This window comes from Lissotriton helveticus, chromosome 5_2 (assembly GCF_964261635.1).
Source record: "Lissotriton helveticus chromosome 5_2, aLisHel1.1, whole genome shotgun sequence".
Taxonomy (NCBI): Eukaryota; Metazoa; Chordata; class Amphibia; order Caudata; family Salamandridae; genus Lissotriton; species Lissotriton helveticus.
The window spans coordinates 6,404,163-6,425,237 of record NC_136066.1 but is presented as its reverse complement, the minus strand read 5'-3'; the positions used below and the strand labels follow the sequence as shown (position 1 = coordinate 6,425,237).

Here is a 21,075-nt window from a genome sequence, read left to right as displayed (position 1 = left end):
CTGGACCTGGTGAGACTGACTAGGTTGAGGGGTATAGCATTATGAGACTAGTCAGATGGTGGTCCTGGACCTGTTGAGACTGACTAGGTTGAGGTGTATAGCATTATGAGACTAGTGAGGTGGTGGCACTGGACCTGTTGAGACTGACTAGGATGAGGTGTATAGCATTATGAGACTAGTCAGATGGTGGCGCTGGACCTGGTGAGACTGTCTAGGTTGAGGTGTATAGCATTATGTGACTAACCAGGTGGTGGAGCTGTACCTGTTAATACTGGCTAGGATGAGGTGTATAGCATTATGCGACTAGTCAGATGGTGGTGCTAGACCTGGTGAGACTGACTAGGTTGAGGTGTAAAGCATTATGAGACTAGTCCGATGGTGGCGCTGGACCTGGTGAGACTGTCTAGGTTGAGGTGTATAGCATTATGTGACTAACCAGGTGGTGGAGCTGTACCTGTTAATACTGGCTAGGATGAGGTGTATAGCATTATGCGACTAGTCAGATGGTGGCGCTGGACCTGTTGAGTGACTAGGATGAGGTGTATAGCATTATGAGACTAGTCCGATGGTGGTGCTGGACCTGTTGAGACTGACTAGGATGAGGTGTATAGCATTATGAGACTAGTGAGGTGGTGTCACTGGACCTTTTGAGACTGACTAGGATGAGGTGTATAGCATTATGAGACTAGTCAGATGGTGGTGCTGGACCTGGTGACACTGACTAGGTTGAGGTGTATAGTATTAGGAGACTAGTCAGATGGTGGCGCTGGACCTGGTGAGACTGACTAGGTTGAGGTGTATAGCATTATGAGACTAGTCAGATGGTGGTGCTGGACCTGGTGAGACTGACGAAGTGGTAGTTCTAGACCTCATAAGATTAGGTGATGGTGACCAGTCTGGGGGAGAGTAAGAGTGTTTGCTGCGTGTAACAAGGTGCGAGGCGCAAGTGTAGAGACAAACCGTTGCTCAGTGTTGAAGAGAGCGAAGATGTGCTTGCTGGACATGAAGCTCTTCTCGATGTCCCTCAGCTTCAGGTTGTCCAGGGGCAGCATGTACTTCTTCTCTTTCTCCTGTAAAGTAAGCAGACGGCCGGTCACCAGCTGGTCACCCATCAACTCTGCGTCCATACACAAGCCCCCAAACATGTCCCTTTAACTTCCCCTCAATGGATATAAACCCCAGACTCCATATTCTTTTTTGACAAATCCTGTTACTTGTTTTATGATATTAGCAAACAGCAAAACAGTGGCCAGTGTACTACGCCCCCGTTATGTTAGTACGCTAAGCAGACCAGAATAAAATCATGTTGACGCAAACCATTGAATCAGGCAGTTACTCCTTGCGACAATGGTTCAACCTTGCATCCCATATTTTATGTGTTCTTTTCAAACAGCCATGTGATTTGTAGAAAAGTTTTTCAGCAGCAGCACATTGGTCAACGCCATTCAGCCATTTTTGCAGCGAAAGAGCTGCCCAATCCATCCATTGTCAGGAAAGGAAACCTTTCTCACATGTAATTCTAGTTCTCTTCCATGGGAATCTTCACCAAAGTCATAAGCACTGAATAGTCCCGCTTATGTGTGGGAATCCCGGAGCACTTCAAAAAGTAAATATATATATATATATATATATATATATATATATATATATATATATATATATCATTTGTACCATATAGTTTATACATATATTGCAGCCCAAACTAATCTAAAAATGGCTAGATTTCATTGAATTTTTATGTAAAAAAGAAGCCAATTGCATTGACATGTGGCCCTATAAAAATGGTAACCATGGAAAATCTTCCACAAACCTTTTTAAAAGAAAATGGAATAGGAGACATTATTAGCCAATAGGCTGTAATGCAAAGGTTAGAATAGAAAACTCACAGCACCCCCTGTATCCCATCATGCCTCACAGATCACAGGTAGGTCAGGTCATTTTTAAAGAAATTAGAAATCCTGGGTGAAGCCGTTCATTGTTGAGAGCTGTAATAGTTCCTGTCCGGGGAGGTGGGAGGGTTGCTTATGACTCTAATGCGGACGCCCCTGGAACAGAACTAGGATTGCAGGTGAGTAACTTTTCTGTTTCTTCCAGGGGATCCTCATCAGTTGTCATAGTATCTATACAAAAGGGGGGAACCCGGTAAGCCTATGGCATCTGGGTAAGTAACATAATATACAAAAAGAATGATGCCTAGGAAATGATTAACAAAAACCTATTCCCAAAGGACGAGACAAATAAATAATCTCTTCCTGTGTGAAGTAAATCACCTCCAAGAAATAAATTCTATCTAATTTTTAAACCTCCACAACCTAACCGAATGACATAAGACGAATTTCCAACTGCTCTTTTATTTTCTCATTAGTTAGAAAAATTAGAAAAAGGGTTTCTTGTTCTCAAACCCATATTTATATACAAAAACAAATGAACACGTATATATACATCACTTTGCACACACATATATACACAATATATATACACACATTAATACATTGACTTTTTTTTTTACCTTTTTCATATATTCTAGCCCAAATTTTTGAGAAAAGGATGCTTTATAAATATAAAGCCAAGCATTCCTGTAAAACAAGATCTACCAAACAGAAAAAGGAGCAAAAACGGTCTATATTATTTCAACCTCTCTAAATATAACACTCCTTATTGATTTTATTTATAGAACGTAGGTTTTTTGGCTGGTGTCTTCTTATAAATGTCGACGCGTTTCAGCCCATTGAATACGGGCCTCATCAGGAAATGGGCTAATAGAAATTCGTCTATGAAATCAAAAAAATCATATATAACCATATACATGTTAAACGGCTCAGAGACAAAAACTATACTCTAAATGTACATATATACATATTATTCTTGGAGTGGTAAGACACTTGCTCATAAAGAAATAATGAAAAGATTATTTAATCTTGAAAAAAGTCACCCTTGTGTGTTAGCACGAAAAAACTAAAGTAAAACATCAATTAACTAAGTTTGTGCAAAGGTGTGCACCACACGATGTGTGTCTTTCGCAAAGAAAAAGAAAAAGAAAAAGGTTTTATGAGTGCCACAGAATAAACCTCTACCTACAATTCTACAGAAATAATGATCCTCTACCTACAGTTCTACAAACACGGAGGCATGCGTCATCATTTACCGTAGTCTGTGTACTCCAACTGATTAGTCAATCAAGATATTCCAAGGTGGCGTCTTATTCTGGTTATAGGCAACTAAAAAATACCAGAACGGAGAATACAGGTCTAAATACCTCTAACAATCAGGATATACGTCTAAAATCCAATGATCTCACACTAATGCTTACCTAAATCGCTCTGTGGCTCTCGTTGTCAAAGTTATGTTATGTTATGTTAAATGTAATTTATAGAGCGCACTGACACCGAAGCTTCCTGGCGCTGATAAACAGAACAGATGAGGGGGAGCAAAGGTAACAAATTCTAAATGAGGATAGGGAAAAGGTGGGTTTTTAACATTTTTCTGAAATTCAGAAGGGAAGTGCAGGCTTTGATTGGGAGAGGGAGAAGGTTCCAAAGCACAGGAGCTAAGTAAGAGAAGCGGCGGCCGCCGAATCTCTTGGTTTTGCTCTTGAGGGGGATCAGCAAATCGCGGTGGGCAGATTGAAGATTGCGTGTAGGACAGTGAGGGCGAATGAGGGATTTCAGGAAGGCGGGGCTAGGGCAGTGAAGTGCTTTGAAGGTAAGGCATGCCACCTTAAAGGCGGCCCTTCGATCAACTGGGAGCCAGTGGAGGCTCGTAAGCAGGGGCTTAGCTGATTGCCATCTGGGAGTTCCATGAATCAGGCGGGCCGCTTGATTCTGGACAACTTGGAGGCGTTGTATCAGAAATTGTGGCAGACCGTGGTAGATGGCGTTGGAAAAATCCTGACGGGAAAGTACCAGCGAAATGACAGTTTGGGTAAGTGCTGCCGGGGGAAGAAGGTGGCGAACTTTTCGGATCCTCCGAAGTTGGTACATGCAAGAGGAGACCACCGCTCCAACTTGGGCCCTGAGAGAGAGCTTGGTGTCGATAATGACGCCCAGACTTTTTACTGTTTTTGCTGGGGTGGGGGGGAGCCAAACTCTGGAGGCCAGAACTGTGGACCCCAGTAGGTGTGACTGAGTCCAGGGAGAAGGAGCTCGGTTTTACCTGGGTTCAACTTCAATTGTTTCTGGTTCATCCAGAGTTGGATGTGAGTCATGGCTCCATGGAAGGTTTTAATGGCATGTGGTGAGTTGAGAGAAAAGATGATTTGTAGGTCGTCAGCGTAGTTATAAGTGACGATATCCCATTTCAGAAGTGACTGGATGAGTGGCCGGAGGTAAAGATTAAAGAGGAGAGGGGAAAGGGAAGAATCCTGGGGGACACCACATGACGTGGTTTTTTTTTTGGCAGTGTAAGGACCTAGGTGGTCCGCCTGTGTTCTTCCCGTCAGGAAGGATTTGACCCACTCAAGAGCAACGCCCTGGATGCCCGCCTGCCCGACACGGTGGAGAAGGATGTTATGATCTACCGTGTCGAACGCGGCAGACAGATCCAGAAGGACGAGGGCTTGGGGGATTCCCGCGTCCGCGTTGCTTCTGAGTGTGTCAAGAACTGCCAAAATAACGGCTTCTGTGGAGTGGGCAGGTCTGAAGCCGGCCTGAGTCGGCTCGAGATAGCAGGAAGATTCTATAAAGCTTGACAGGCAGCGGGTGACGTGGGCCTCCATAAGTTTAGAGAAATAGGGGAGGAGGGAGATTGGGCGATAGTTCGACGGCTCCGCCATATCAGAGCCAGGTTTTTTTAGAAGGGGTACCAGGATGGCCTCCTTGAAGGAGGTGGGACAGATGCCGCTGCTAAGAGAGCTATTGAGTAGGTGTAAGATACTATCTGGTAAGTTAAGGCATATGCTCCTCAGGACGGAGGGTGGGCAACAGTCGTTCGGGGAGCCAGATTTAACGCGGGTGGCTAGTTCCGCCAAAGAGGTGGGATCTAGAGTAGGAAAGGAGGTGAGGGTCGGGGGGTTGTTAACGGAATTGTTAGAGGAGTGGTCCGGTGGTGGCAGTTGGGGAAGTCGAGGGATGGATTTTTTGATTGTAGAGATTTTTTCTATGAAGAACGAGTTCAGGGTGTCGCAGGCTTCCTGGGTAGGGGTCTGGGCTGGGAGGGTTCTGTCGTCAGTGGTTAGCTCATTCAAGACTCTGAACACCTCCTTGGATTTGTCGACTGCCAGGGAGATCCTGTTGGAAAAGTGTTCCATTTTGGCTGAACGGATAGCTGTTTTGAAGTCTTTGCGTGCGGCCAGGTAGGATTGTTTGGCTGAGTCAGAGTAGTCATGTCTCCAGGTGCGTTCTAGCTGGCGTGTTTTTAGTTTTCGGGCTTTAAGATCGTCGGAGAACCACCTATGAGAATTCCGGTGTCTGGTACAGGGGAATTTGACTAAGGAGGCGAACAGGTCGCTAGCCGACTCAAGCCAGGAGGCCATGTCTTGTTCTAATCCGTCGATGTCGTTGGAGTCAAGAATGACTGGGCAGGAGTCAGCCAGGGCGGGGAGGAAGCCCTGGGAGTCGTATGAGCTCCATTTACGGGAGAGGCCACCGGCCATCAGGGGAGCAGGAGTCTGACCGGCAAAGTGCCTTCATAATTACCAACGTTCCTCTAAAAATCTGTACTCTGTCGCTCTCTCTGTCAGGAATGCAATAATGCTAATAAGTATTTGTTCTCTAGAGGTAAAACACAAAAGCGACTATTTTAAAAGCGGGCTTTCTTGCCATATGTGGGTGAACCACTCTATACCGCGTAGAGATCACGGGACAGGCGAGAAAGTGGCGCTTTATCTCGGGAGTATCTAAAGAGTAATGAAAGCGCAATGTAACGATGATTATAAACTCCCTTTGGAATAAAAATAACCCCAATATTCCAGTTGCCTACTTACTTCTGATTCTGTGTTTCTCTCGCTCCATATAACATATGAACCTCGCTATGTCGATCCGAAGTACGCCATACTGGATCTTTGGCGTCTGGACCGGGTCATGTGATGCGGAAATTGAATAGCCTGGGCCACAAAAGAGATGATGGACTACTCTGTACTGAGCGATGTAAACACAAACACGGGACTACATGTCTTGATGTGTTTTCTCGCTATTTGGGGCGGAAGTCTGTGGTGCGTCTTCGGCGTCTGGACCCGGTCTTGTGATGCGGAAATGGAATTGCATGGACCGCAAACAAACAATGGACTACTCTGTACTGTGCGATGTAAACACAAACAAGAGACTACATGTCATGACTACATGTGTTTGTGCCACGATATCGCCTGAACTGTTAGATGCTTAATTCCACACAGTAAAGCTGAAAAAGATGTTAAAAAGTGCAGATACCGGAAGAAAATAGAGTATCCGTGATAAATCTAGGATTCTTGAATCCAAACAGTAAAATAGAAAAGGATAATAGAAATATTGCATAGATAAGGAAGAAAAAGTTACCAGTCAGCCACTCCTCACATATAAAAAACATAAAAACCATAAACAAACTCAAAATTCTCGCATACTCAATATACAAATTACAATTAATGCCAATCACAGAAATTATCTAATACAGTATGGTTTCATTATATCAAGGCCCAAATTTCGTCTCTATTATTTAAGCCTGTGATCGCAGTCCGGTATTTTTCTATTAATCTTGCCTCCAACCTGTCCAACTTAGATTCAACTTCCTCTTGTTTAGTGTTACCTAGCGTGCACAAGACTGTCCAAGTAATATCATTTTCAGTGTGATGATAAGTTTCAAAGGGATGGACTAGTAGTGCTCCCTGGACTTTACACTTTACCCTTGATTTGTGTTGAAAAATGCGTTTCTTCACTATGTAGGTACTTTGTCCAATATAGGCTTTATTACATGGACATTTAATACAGTAGACTGGATTCTTTGTGTTGCAGTTAGAAAAGCTTTTTTGATGATGTACTGATCCATTTATTTGCACCTCCTTTGTATCAGTCGCTTGGTGACATGCCGCACAATTTTGACATCTATAGTGTCCTATTATCGGTGGCAGGTTTAGGAGCCCTCTTAAATCTTTGGGTAAAGGATCTTCTTTTCTCATTGCTCATACCAGAGATTGCCTTATGTTTTTGCCTTTTTTGAAAGCAATAAGGGGCTTTTGGATCCCCAAGTGCTCGATAAGTTTCCAATGTTTGTTGATACTTTTTTTACCTTATTGGCTTTCGGGTCATACGTCAATACGCACATCAAAGATGTATCTTTTTCTTTGATTTTGGGTACTAATAGGACTTCTCTTGGTGTAAACCAAGCTCTTTTAAGAGTGACTTTAACTAACCTTTTTGGATATCCCCTGGCTACCAATTTGTCCTTCAAGATTTCTGCACTTTTGAAATATTCTTCTTTTTTACTACAATTTCTCCTCACACGGAGAAATTGTCCATAAGGCAAATTCTCCTTAAGTGTTCGAGGATGACAACTCGAGAAATGTAATAAAGTATTACGGTCTGTTGATTTAGTATACAGACTCACTTCAAGATGACCATTATCTTCTTCGATATAAACATCCAAAAAGTTGAGTTTGTTTTGGTTACTGGACATTGTAAAGTTCAACTCCATAGTTCTGAAGTTTAGCCAATTATGAAAATCTTGGAGTAGTGTATCATTACCATGCCAAACCATGAAGATATCATCAGTATAGCGACATCAAAAATTTACCTGGTTCTCAAAAGGATTGGTGTCGCTATATATCCACTTTTTTTCGAATTCTGCCATTACTAAGTTGGCTATTTCTCGGGAAAAGCTACACCCCATGGCCACTCCTGAGATTTGCAGATATAGTTGGCCTTTGAAGTTGAAAAAATTATTCTTTAGACAGATGGTAGCTAAAGATATTAAGAACTCCGTGGGTACTTGGTGTGAACGTTCTCTTAGATCTAGGACACTTCTCATTACTGCTATGGCCTCATCTTGTGGAATATTCGTATAAAGTGATTCGATGTCAAATGACACTAATAATTGGTTTTCCATGTTAAAAGGCAGTTCTTCTATTTTTGTTATAAACTCCATTGTGTTCTTTATATACAATGGAGTTTCATTTACTAAAGGAATCAGAAAGAAATCTATATATTTGGCCAAGGGTTCTAACATAGAGCCACAGGCCGATACTATGGGCCTACCGGGTGGATCAATTGTCGATTTGTGCACTATGGGCAATACGTAGATATTCGGTATTTTATTCTGTTCAGAATTAAGGAAATCGAATTCACTCTGGCATAACCAACCTTGCTCAAGGCCTTTTTTGGTTGTGTTTAAAAAAAAATCTTTCAAGCTCACTGTAGGATTATTTTCTAATCTTCTATAGTGTGTTGTATTTGATAGTTGTCTATTCACTTCTTGGTCATATTTATCTATGTCCCAGAGGACTATTCCCCCGCCCTTATGCGCCGGCTTTATTATTAATGACAGATTATCCGATAAGTTCTTAAGGGCAGTCTTTTCACTCATATCACAGTTTGAATTAAAAAAGATTTTTTTAGATTGAAGTTCATCCAGTTCTCTCAGAATCACATCTTCAAATACTAGAATTTCTGGTGGTAACAAAACACTTTCAGGGATGAATTTCGATTTATTCCTCAGACCACTGATATTTTTTGATTCTTGTCATTCTCGTTCTAAAAAGAAGGCCTTTAGTCTAACTTTTCTGAGAAATGTGAGGATTTCTTTTTTGGTCTCTATCGGGTTTTGTAAAGCTGTTAGATAGAAAGAAATTTCAGCCTCTGTTGGTGTGTAGTTTGACAAATTGTAAATAGGTATGGTGTTAACTTCGTTACCAGCCCCTATCATGTTTAGCGTCTGTATGTTTTGAAAGGTTCGGATTCCTGATTCTGATATTGGTCGGCCTGTTGAAATTGGCCTTAGGGGTGGAAGCATTTCCATCTGTTGGTTGTACCCTCTCCATCTGGATCCTCCTCCCCTCGGTCGATACCTGCCTCTGCCTAACAAAGGTGGAAAGGATTTGCCAGGAAGACGTTCCAGGGCAAGTAGTAGTGGGTCTAGAAGGAGTTCGTCGTCGCAGGAATATGAGGACAGGAGGGAGGAGAGGCAATTGAAATGGGAGCTTGCTAAGCTAGAACACGAGAGGGAGAGAGAAAGGGAAGATAAAAAGTTTGCAATGGAAGAAAAGAAGCTGGCGCATGAGCTTCAGCTTAAGAAGTTGGATCTGCGAGCATTGCAGTTAAGTGCGCCAGGAAGTCCTAATGGTGGCAGCGTACCAGGGGCTCAACACAAGCCTAAGTTTTGGTTACCCAAAGAGGTGATAGTGAGTTACACTCAGGGGGATGACATCGCCAAGTGGTTGGAGGCGTATGAGGTGGCCTTGACAGCCCATGGGGTGCCTGAGAGCTACTGGGGAGGTGGCCTGTACCGATACATACCCCCCAATGTCAGGGACACCCTCCTGTACCTAGATAAGGCGGACCAGTTCAGGTATCCCTCCATGAAGGAGGCACTACTTAAAAAGTTTGGCCTCAAAAGGTATCAACAGAAGTTCCGTGGCAGCCATAAGCGGTCCACATAGAATTGGGTAGACTTTTTTGATTATGCCCGTAAGGCTCTGGATGGTTGGGTGCGTGGCAGCGAGGTGCATGATTATGAGGGCCTGTACAACTTATTTTTGAGAGAGCACCTCTTGGATAAATGTTTTCCGGAGCTGCGCCAACATCTGGTGGACCGCAAGCTGACTGATCCCCCTGAGCTTGCGGAGGAGGCGGATACTTGGGTTAGCACCCGGGTGTCTCACAAGGGCCCCGGGGGAGATGGCCCGAAAGGCGGACAGGGTTTCCCCCAGAAGAAAGAGGGGGGAGATAAAAAAGAAGGAGTTCTCACGAGGCCCACAAAACAGACAGTTTGGGAGAGGAGTAAGTATCCCACCTCAGTCCAGTTCCCCAAAGCCCACTTACCCTGACAAGAGTCAGCAGCCAAGAATTGTCCATTGCTACGAATGCGGGGAGGTTGGACACTACAAGGGCGATCCCCAGAGTCGCAAGAGACCCCCAGCCCCCACAGGAGGCACGAGTCCCAGGGTGGCTAGTGTAGCGCCTGGGATGGAGCTGCCCCTAGATAGGGAAGGGGAGTGGACAGGCTTGACCCTGGTTTCACTCGGGGACAGAGAGATGGTCCCAGTGACGCCCTTACCATCTAACACTGCTAAGTATCAGCAGTGGGTGAAGGTCAACGGGGAGGAGGTGGAGGCTCTGAGGGACACAGGTTCCAGCATGACCACCATAGTGAGGCGGCTGGTGTCCCCTGAGCAAGTGGTCCCTGATGTATTCCATCCGGCCGTGTTGGCTGACGGCAGTCTGAGTTACTATCCCGTGGCTCAGGTTCCCTTTGAGTGGGGAGGAGTGAAAGGCCCGTTGAGAGTTGCTATAAGCCCTGCCTTGCCTGGGAACTGTCTGCTTGAAAACGACCTGGAACATACCGCCTGGAAGGAAGTGGAGTTTAAGGCCCACACTGAGATGCTGGGGTTACCAGGATGGACTTGCGTGGTCACGAGGTCCATGGCTGCCCGGCAAGGAACTCAACCCGGGTTGGAGCCTGAGACAACGGCCCAACCCAATGCCGGTCCCGAGGAGAATGGTGTGGAGGACGTGATGGATGGGGAGCCCGCGGAGGTAACCCCGGAGTCCGTGGAGGTGGATGTTGTTCCCGTGTGGGACTTGCCGACCCTTGCCGAGTGGCATGTGGAAGGAGGGCCTACCCGGGAGGAATTCTGTCGGGCACAGAGAGAGTGCCCCACGCTTGAAGGCCTGCGGTGACAGGCCGAAGCCCAAGCGACCAACCAGGAGACCGGCAGTTATCACGTGTACTGGGAGGATGGCCTCCTTTACAGTGAACCTAAGGTTCCGGTGCATGGATCCTCGAGGGCCTTAGTGGTCCCCCAATGCTACCGGGCCTTCCTATTGGAATTGTCGCGTGAAATACCCTTAGCTGGACACCTGGGCCATGACAAGACCTTTGCGCGGCTAGTCCCACATTTTTATTGGCCCAGGATGAGAGTTGCCTCTGACACCTACTGCAAGACCTGCAAGACTTGCCAGGCAAGTGGCAAGACTGGGACTAAGGTGAAGGTCCCTTTGGAACCACTCCCGGTTGTCGGGACCCCTTTCGAGCGGGTCGGAATTGACATTGTTAGGCCTTTGGACCCTCTGACCTCTTCGGGACACCGGTTCATTTTGGTGTTAGCGGACCATGCCACCCGGTACCCAGAGGCTATCCCTCTGAGGACCATCACTGAACCTGTGGTGGCGCGGGCCCTGATGGGGATTTTTACCCGAGTGGGATTCCCCAAGGTCGTGGTGTCAGATAGGGGCACGAACTTCATGTCGGCCTACATGCAGGCCATGTAGAAGGAGTGCGGAGTGACCTACCGGTTCTCCACTCCTTACCACCCCGAGACTAACGGGTTCGTAGAGCGCTTTAATAAGACTCTGAAGGGGATGATCCGGAGCCTGCCAGAGGACTTGAGGCGGAAGTGGGACGTCCTCCTCCCTTGCCTGCTGTTTTCATACCGCAAGGTACCACAGAAGGTAGTCCGGTTCAGCCCTTTTGAGCTGCTCTATGGCCACCCCGTTAGGGGGCCCCTCAGCCTTGTCAAGGAGGGGTGGGAGAAGACTTCGAAGAAGCTTCCCCGTGATGTCGTCAGCTACATGCTGGCATTCTGCAGCCAGATGGCCAAGCTGTTGAAGGAAGCCTCAGACAATCTGGAGGCTAGTCAAGCTGTCATGTAGGAGTGGTATGACCGTAACGCTCGGACGGTGGAGTTGGACGCTGGACAGAAGGTGTGGGTCATGGAGCCTGGGGAGCTTAGTGCCCTCCAGGACCGGTGGACTGGTCCGTATGAAATTGTGGAGCGTCGAGGCCAGACCACCTATGTCGTGGATTTGAAGACCCCCCGACAGCCCCATCATGTGCTCCACGTCAACCGCCTGAAGCCGCACCATGAGCGATCTGAGCTTGCTCTCCTCATCGTGACGGATGGGAGCGAGGAGGAGGAGAGTGAGCCTCTTCCTGACCTTCTGGTGGCCCAGGAGAAGGATGGATCAGTGGAGGAAGTGGTCCTCTCCCCATCCTTGACCCCAGAGCAACAGAGGGACTGCCGTTAGGTGCTGCAGCAGTACGCCTCGTTGTTCTCCCTCACGCCTGGAATTACACATCTGTGTACCCATGATGTGGACACAGGGGACAGTCCGCCTGTAAAAACAAGTCTTACCGGCTGTCCGATAAAGTTAAGAACAGCATCCAGGGTGAGGTGGTCAAAATGCTGGAGCTGGGGGTGATCGAACCTTCCAACAGCCCTTGGGCTAGTCCGGTAGTGTTGGTGCCGAAAGCGGCCCCCCCGGGCACCACACCAGAACTTCGGTTCTGTGTGGACTATCGGGGATTGAACTCTGTCACCAAAACAGACGCTCACCCGATCCCACGGGCAGATGAGCTGATTGACCGGCTGGGAGCAGCCCGGTACCTCAGCACCATCGACTTAACATCAGGGTACTGACATATTGCCATGGCCGATGGAGCAAAGGAGAAGACAGCGTTCTCCACCCCCGAGGGCCACTTTCAATTTAGGGTGATGCCCTTCGGGCTCAAGAATGCTCCGGCCACTTTCCAGCGGTTGGTGAACCAGGTGCTATCTGGCCTGGAGTCCTTCTCAGCGGCGTCCCTGGATGACATAGCTGTCTTCAGTAGCACCTGGGAGGACCATCTGCAGCATCTCCAGGAGGTGCTGCAGGCTTTGCAACGTGCTGGCCTGACCATCAAGGCTAGTAAGTGCCAGATTGGACAGGGATCTGTCGTCTACCTGGGACATCTGGTGGGCAGGGGTAAGGTGCAACCCCTCCAGGCCAAAATTGAGACCATCATGGCCTGGGAGCACCCCAAAACCTAAACTGAGGTCTGAGCTTTCCTCGGCCTCACTCTATACTACCGCCGGTTTGTCAAGGGGTATGGTACCATTGTAGCCCCCTTGACGGAGTTAACATCCAAGAAGCAGCCACGAAAAGTGATCTGGACGGCTGCTTGCCAAGAGGCATTCGAGACACTGAAGTGCGCGATATGCACCGCTCCGGTGCTTGCAACACTTGACTTCACGAAAGAGTTCATCGTGCAGACGGACGCCTCTGAGCACAGCATAGGCGCTGTGCTTTCACAACTCAACAACGATGTCCAAGACCAACCTGTGGCCTTTATCTCCAGAAGACTCCTCCCTCGGGAACGGTGATGGAGTACCATCGAGCGAGAAGCCTTCGCTGTGGTCTGGGCCTTGAAGAAGTTGAGGCCATACCTTTTTGGCTCTCACTTCCTGATTCAAACCGACCACCGACCCCTTCGCTGGCTCATGCAGATGAGAGGCGAAAATCCCAAGTTACTAAGGTGGTCCATTTCCCTACAGGGGATGAACTTTCGGGTGGAACATCGGCCTGGAGTTGACCACGCCAATGCGGACGGTCTCTCCCGGTTTTTTCACTTTAGTGACGAGAACTCCCTAGAGGTTGGGTAGCTCTCCCCACTTTCGGCTGGGGGGTACGCATGTTAGACCTGTCAGCCCTAGGGTGGTCTTTCCCTATTTTTTTTTCACCCTTGCCTCATATTTCCCACCTTTTTTTTTGTTGGCCTTAGGTCTCCGAGCACCTTCCAATGGCTAACCAATGCTAAGGTGCAGGTGCTCTCTACTTCAAACATGGCTGCCATAGGCCCCTGATACTGCAGCGTGGTCTTTTTGTGTAGCACTCTAGTTGCCAGGAGCTGGCTGGAACCCTTAAAAATTGTTGCCATACGAGCCTGCCTTGCCTGCCTATAGTTAGAGTAGGGAAGCTCCTGGAACCTTCTAGAAGAGGGGCGGGGTCTGCTTTTGCCGCCTTAGAGAGTGGTCACCTGACCTGGGCATATATAAAAAAAGGAGGGAAAGTTTTTAGTCAGTTGGGGCATCACTGACCTGGGGGACCCTACGCAGGAGACTTAGGTGGTAGGGCCTAGTCAGGAACCTATACCACTGGGGGTGACAGAGTTTAGGCGCTGCCCACCAAGCTGTGTGAGGAACACTGAACTAGCCCACTGATCTGGCCCGGGGGGAGGGGAACCCAGCGACCACCTGCAGTGACCTGCTGAGGAATCCTGTCAGCAGCCTTCAACTCAACCCCCCCCCCTCAAGCAACTATCTACAAAGGGTGCCAGAACCACCAAGCGCCAAGAAGAAACCCCCCATGCGGATCAACCAGGTACCGGGCTGTGCCATCTCTGCCCCCCTTGGTCGCCCCCCGTGCCCCTGTGCTGTGCTCTCAACTGCCCCTACTAAACTGCCGGGACTGCGAAGCTGTCTCCCCTACCTACCCAGCGCTCTCCTACTGTGCCCCCCCCTGAGAAGCGCTGTGACTCCAGAGACTATTGCTGCCCTGAGGCGCTAGGCCCACTAAGCGCTATTCTTGCTGACTGCCTCAAGCGCTGTGTCTGTGCTCTGCAGCGTGATACCCCTTGAGGCGCTGTTTGTCCCACTCACCGCTGCAGCCCAGAGACTCACTGGCGCTGCCCGCGCCGCCGTACAACCTTGCAGGGGCCCCCACTGCTGTGCCCAGGGGCTCCGAAAGGCACTGGGGCCTGTGGGACGCCACGGCCCGGCGCAGACCTTCACATCCCTGCGGCGGCCCCCGGGACCAAGAGAGGGTCGCTACCTCGCCCCTGCCGCCAACTGTCACCGCAGCTGCCTGGGTGCTGGCTCGGCTGCCATCCCCGCCGCGGCCTGAAGGCCTAGGAGAGGCGCCGAGGGATTCCACCAGGAGCGCATCGGCCTCAGAGGCGGGGACACACACCCCACGTGATGGGGGCGCCCGGCCGCGTCATTGGCTGTGCCCCCGCCCTCAGCCGCGCAGCCATTGGCTGCAACTAACGCGCCTCCCTCGTAGGCCCGGAAACAGGACGAGACACTGCCGGAGGGCTCCGAGGAGCGTAGGAGCCCTCTCCTTAACCAGCGAGACCCCCGAGAGGAGCGCTACAGAGCGCGGGCCTCCCCCTGACAGGCCTGCTGGGAATATAACGGCGAGGGGGCTCTGTAGTCAGCGTGAGCCCCCTCCCCCCTGCCAGAGCACTGAAACCTCCGCAAGTGCCCGGGAAGGGCCGAAGAGACCAGGTCAGAAGGCCACAGGAGGCCTTGAGTTCACCCCTCCCCTGGGGAACACTGTTGTTGGGCCTAATTAGCCAAAGAAGGCCCCTGAACTGGGCTAAGACTCCAGTAGGCCCCTGGACTCGGGGCTAGTTGAGTTAACTCCTGCCAGGGGGTAAAGTTGACTGCCAGACACTGGAGCTTATGCAGGGTTTATTCTGGATAACTGAAATGCTCATTTTTAGCCAGATGTATGGTTTATCCTTGCCTAATGAAATCACCACCTTTGCTTGATATCTGGATTACTATTGCCTAATGAAATGGTTATGCTTACCTGCTGAAATGGTTATTTCCCCATGAAATGGTTCTTCTGACTAAGTCAGAGTTTATTTCTGCGCTAAGTGATTACTGAAAAGTCTGTTTCGGATTACTGAGATGTTTTACTCTAGCCTCATGAAATGCTTTGCTCTTGTTTAATGATATGCTCATTCCTGACACGATGGAATGGTATTGCTAAAGTAATGAAATGTTACTCCTTTGATGAAATGCTTTGATGGACCAGAGATCCTGTGATTATTGAGTAACCTGCTTCTGATCTTAGATAAAACGTATTGATTTTTATTCAAACTTACTGGTGTGGTATCAGTCCTTGTGTGCGTTTCCTGTCTCAGTGGGTGTGTGTGCTGTATGGTCACTTTACACCTAAGCTTTCGGGTGCCTACCTGCTCGTGCCAGGCTACCCCCCGGGGAACTGGTGACCCCAGTTCCTACACACATACTCTTACAGATAGAGTCCATGGCTTTGCTGTTTTTGTCATGGGGCAACTTCAGATGAGGAGGCCCCCAATGTGTGCTCTCCTTGCTGCTGATACAATGGACGAGTCTGGTGGAGGAACACAGGGTCCTGTTCTGATGCTCTGTATTTCTCTACTATACATGGAGGAGCTGCTCCAACTGAAGCCGGTGTTAGAAAGGTATGGAGAGCTGGTTCTAGAAGCCCGGGAACCAAAGGGAGCAGAGGTCTAGTGGAAGACCAATGATGAAGTGTCTAAGAAATTACAGATGTTGACGGGACAGAGAAAGGCATCTCAATGTTGAGCTTTGCAGCCCCTCTACACAGTACCCCATTAAAGGTAACAATGTCATCTGCTGGTGATACTCTGGGAGGTGGACTAGAAGACAAAGTAGGTGAATAATAGGCCTTCGAAGAACTGGAGTCAGAAGACCATAAAGGAGACCTGCGTCTCTGCTCTAGAGGCGAACGGTGTTGAGACCTGGACTCAGAGTGTCTAAGAGGCGAACGTGATCTACAAGAGTACGAGAAGGTGAATATACTAGCGAGTACTCTGAACCAAAAGTAACTCTTCACATCTTCCAGTCCTTTATGCTCTCCAACCCTCTCGGGAAAAGGTTAGTAGGAGGCGACTGCTGTTCTGGAGCCGGAGAGCCCTCCGGCATGATCTGAACGACCCTTAGGCCCGGGGAGGATTAATCAATCCTCGCTGTTAGGTCCTGAATTTCCTTCAATGTCAAAGGGTTCCTCGACGTCTGTACTGATGACTGATCTACTCTCTGTCTCTTGGCTGCTGGAGACATCCAAGAGGATCTAGGCCTCAACGTCAAACTTCTCAACGCCGACCTTCTCGACGTCGACCTCCTCGTCTGTGACATTTTCGACATCAAAGACTACCTTCTTCTCGCCGGCGACCTTCTTGAAGGCGATGATTCCTCTGCTGTCGGTGATGAACCACTGTGATCATGACCTACTGACGTCGGGGTCTTCGGATCCGGAGTCAATCTCTGATGTGCCATCGACGTCGCCACTGTAGCCTTCGATGGCGACTGCCCCTGTCAGCGATGAGTCTTCGTTGGCGAATGTCTGACCTTGGCTGTTGTAGGGGGGGGCTGGACTTGGACAGTCTACGAGGGGGGGGTCGACGGCGGCCGATGAGAAGCAGACACATGTCTAGATTTAGACTTTTGAATGATGGAGTGGAACTCCACTCCAATCCCGGTGCACAGCGCCAGACGTATTAGGTAACTTTTCACCTTACTCAGTAATTACGGCTCATACTCCCAAATTGTTCGTCATTAGGTTTTATTTATGCCAAATTCCTTTCACACGTAATATGCTCCTGTGTTAATAACTTCTCATAACACGGATATGCTCCAGGCCTTTTTCCGTGCACGTTATAACAACATTATACATCCTTGGTTGTAAGATTTTATATGCCCAATGCATTTCGGATTATTCAAAATCCTTCGTCAGGGGTCCATTACAAAATAAAAGACATTGCTATTACCATCTGATTTAAGATCTCCAAACATTTGATCCATTATATTAGCATTTCAACAAATCCATACTTCATTTTGGGCAAAACTTCTCAACAACGCTATCCCTCTAAACATAGAACTAAGTGTCCCCGTTATTAAACCTATCGAAGCTTTTATCAGCCTATTCAGTCTCCTTAAAGCCAAATTGTATCAAATTTCTCTCGTACCTTATCTGATGTTACTCTCGTCGTTGCTTTCATTAACGAATCCTTCTCGCAATGCGCCTCGCCATGCTGCTGATAAAACACCTGCGGCACTGCCCCGCCTCTAAGATTTAACCTCTCACAGTCTTTTCAATTGCTCTGCTTATTCACACTCGTTCCTACACTTCCCAGAATACCCTTCGGCTGGGGACCTGATGTCCTCTGTACTCCCTATGGATCTGTTAGTGTGCTGCAATTTCGTTTATAACGCTCCTCGGGTCCTGCACTTCTATGCCCCGCCCTCCCTAATGATATTACCTATTGCGCTTATACAACGTTGATAAAGTTCACCATGCCAGATCTCAATTCAAGACGCATTGCGAGAAGGATTCGAGAAGGATTTGTTAATGAAAGCAACGACGAGAATAACATCAGATAAGGTACGAGAGAAATTTGATACAATTTTGCTTTAAGGAGACTGAATAGGCTGATAAAAGCTTCGATAGGTTTAATAACGGGGACACTTAGTTCTATGTTTAGAGGGAAAGCGTTGTTGAGAAGTTTTGTCCAAAATGAAGTATGGATTTGTTGAAATGCTAACATAATGGATCAAATGTTTGGAGATCTTAAATCAGATGGTAATAGCAATGTCTTTTATTTTGTAGTGGACCCCTGACGAAGGATTTTGAATAATCCGAAATGCCTTGGGCATATAAAATCTTACAACCAAGGATGTATAATGTCGTTATAACGTGCACGGAAAAAGGCCTGGAGCATATCCGTGTTATGAGAAGTTATTAACACAGGAGCATATTACGTGTGAAAGGAATTTGGCATAAATAAAACCTAATGAGGAGTATGAGCCGTAATGACTGAGTAAGGTGAAAAGTTACCTAATACGTCTGACGCTGTGCGCCGGGATTGGAGTGGAGTTCCACTCCATCATTCAACTGTTGTATACTTCAACGTGAACAAGGGGCGGATCACGTATCCCAAGGCGCACGCATTAAGTGAAAAATCAAGTTAAAAAAGTTAAAAAAGGAACATATGGATTTAAAAGAGGTGTGCACGACAAACTTCAGCATTTGATAGATTTAGACTTTACCATACCTGGCGTTGTCCGCTTTGACGGCGATAGATTCTTCAACCCTTACTGTGACACCGGCGACTTAGAAGCTAAAGGAGAGTACAGGGGTATTCTCAACGTTGATCTTTCCCTCAATGCCAAATTCGACTGATGCCTTCTTTTTTCTCCCTATTTCTTGTATTCTGACCTTTTTTGAGAGGAGGGCTCTTTAGAGGGATGTCCTTCCAGGCCATTTGTAGACTCCTTTCCTCTCTCCTGCATGGCATGCAGTTTGAAATTAAATGAAATGATGGGAAAAGTACTACACGTACTAAAAACTTCGAATGAAGACAAAATATTCCACTTGAAAAGACAAATTATCAATTAAAAAACACTAACTGATGGGCTCAATGCTCCAGGATCCTCACAGAAGGAGCCAGAAAAAAGAACTGACCTGTCACCTGTGGAAAAACAACAGTTGATTGACAGAATGCAGAACAATGTCATACATTCACCCCAGTACAGAGATCTGGGCCTAAATCCATCGTTTTTTTGCTCACCATGCCATTCCAGTTTAAACCCAGCCATATGCAAATCAGTCTTGACCCTGTGCCCCATGGGAACAGTCCAGCCTGAACTGCCAAGTCAGGTCCTCCCTGGACTGGAAACAAGCATCCAAGGACCGGTTTCGGGCTTTCAGCCCTCATCAGCCAGGATAGCTTGATTCCAGTGGCATGGAGAGCACGGGACTCACATCTGAGCATACCCGTCCCACTCGGGGTGACAAATGCAAAAACAACAGTTGATGGACAGAATGCAGAACAATGTCATACATTCACCCCAGTACAGAGGTCTGGGCCTAAATCCATCGTTTTTTTGCTCACCATCAGATCAATTGACTGGGGGTGTTTGATTTGCTCAAGCGCTCCGTCCATCATCCCCTTTGGTATTGCTTTGTTCGCCCTAAGTTGGCAGGGTATGCACAGACGTGGGTCCCTTGCTCACGTTGCCATTGGATTCAAGATAGCCTGGCTGATGAGGGTTATGAACCCAAAACCAGTCCCAGGATGCTTGTTTCCGGTCCAGGGAAGACGTGGCTTGGCAGTTAAGGCTGGACTGTTCCCATGAGGCACAGGGTTGGACTGATTTACATATGGCCATGTCTGAACTGGGGTGGTGGAGTGAGCTAAAGAATGATGATGGATTAAACCCAGATCAGTTGGTGGTAAGTGTTTGATTTGCTCAAGCGCTCTGTCCATCATCCCCTTTGGTATCGCTCGGTCACCTGTGGGGCATCAATCAATCAATCCATTTATATAGCGTGCTACATACCCGCGAGGGTCTCAAGGCGCTGGGGGGGGGCGCTACTGATCGAAGAGCCTGAAGGCCGGCAGGTCCTGAGTCTGTCGTAGGCTGGTGGGGAGAGCGTTCCAGGTCTTGGCGGCGAGGTAGGAGAAGGATCTGCCGCCGGCGGTGGTTTTCCGGATACGAGGAACTGTGGCAAGGGCGAGGTTGGCTGAGCGGAGGTTTCGGGTGGGGGTGTGGAAGCTGAGTCGGTTGTTGAGGTATGTAGGTCCGGGGTTGTGTAGGGCTTTGTGTGCGTGGATGAGGAGTTTGAAGGTGATCCTCTTGTTGACAGGGAGCCAGTGCAGGCCTCTTAGGTGGGGTGTGATGTGGCTGCGTCGGGGGACGTTGAGGATCAGTCGCGCCGAGGTGTTCTGGATTCGTTGTAGTCGTCTCAGGAGCTTGGTTGTTGTTCCTGAGTAGAGGGCGTTCCCGTAGTCGAGTCTGCTGGTGATGAGGGCCTTGGTGACGGTTTTTCTTGTGTTAAGAGGGATCCATTTGAAGATCCTGCGAAGCATGCGGAGGGTGTTGAAGCAGGACGCGGAGACGGTGTTGACTTGCCTGGTCATGGAGAGGGTGGAGTCGAGGATGACCCCCAGGTTGCGTGCGTGGTCTGTGGGTTCCGGGGCTGTGCCTAGCGATGTGGGCCACCAGGAGTCATCCCAGGCTGATGGGGTGGGTCCGAGAATGAGGACCTCCGTCTTGTCTGAGTTCAGCTTCAGTCTGCTGTCCTTCATCCAATCGGCTACAGCCTTCATTCCTCTGTGGAGGTTGGCTTTAGCGTGTGGGGGTCTTCAGTGAGGGATATGATCAGTTGGGTGTCGTCGGCGTAGGGGATGATGTTGAGGTTATGTTGTCATGTGACGTGGGCGAGCGGTGCCATGTAGATATTGGACAGCGTCGGGCTGAGGGAGGATCCCTTTGGGACACCGCAGATGATCTCAGTGGATTTCGAGCGGAAGGGTGGGAGGCGGACGCTCTGGGTTATGCTGCAGAGGAAGGATGTGGTCCAGGCCAGGGCCTTCTCTTGAATTCCAGCGTCGTGGAGGCCT

The 21,075-nt window shown here is 48.4% G+C and overlaps 1 protein-coding gene across 10 annotated transcripts in view; it reads right to left on the bottom strand.

The window, feature by feature from the left end:
- Nucleotides 1–21,075, bottom strand: part of DNM1 (dynamin 1) — a 742,836-nt gene that overhangs the window by 115,392 nt on the left and 606,369 nt on the right. For all 10 annotated transcript variants that reach the window (XM_078646632.1, XM_078646628.1, XM_078646630.1 and 7 more), the window contains one exon: nucleotides 961–1,070. In XM_078646632.1, the coding sequence (XP_078502758.1) occupies nucleotides 961–1,070 (110 nt within the window). The remainder of the gene's footprint in view (nucleotides 1–960; nucleotides 1,071–21,075) is intronic.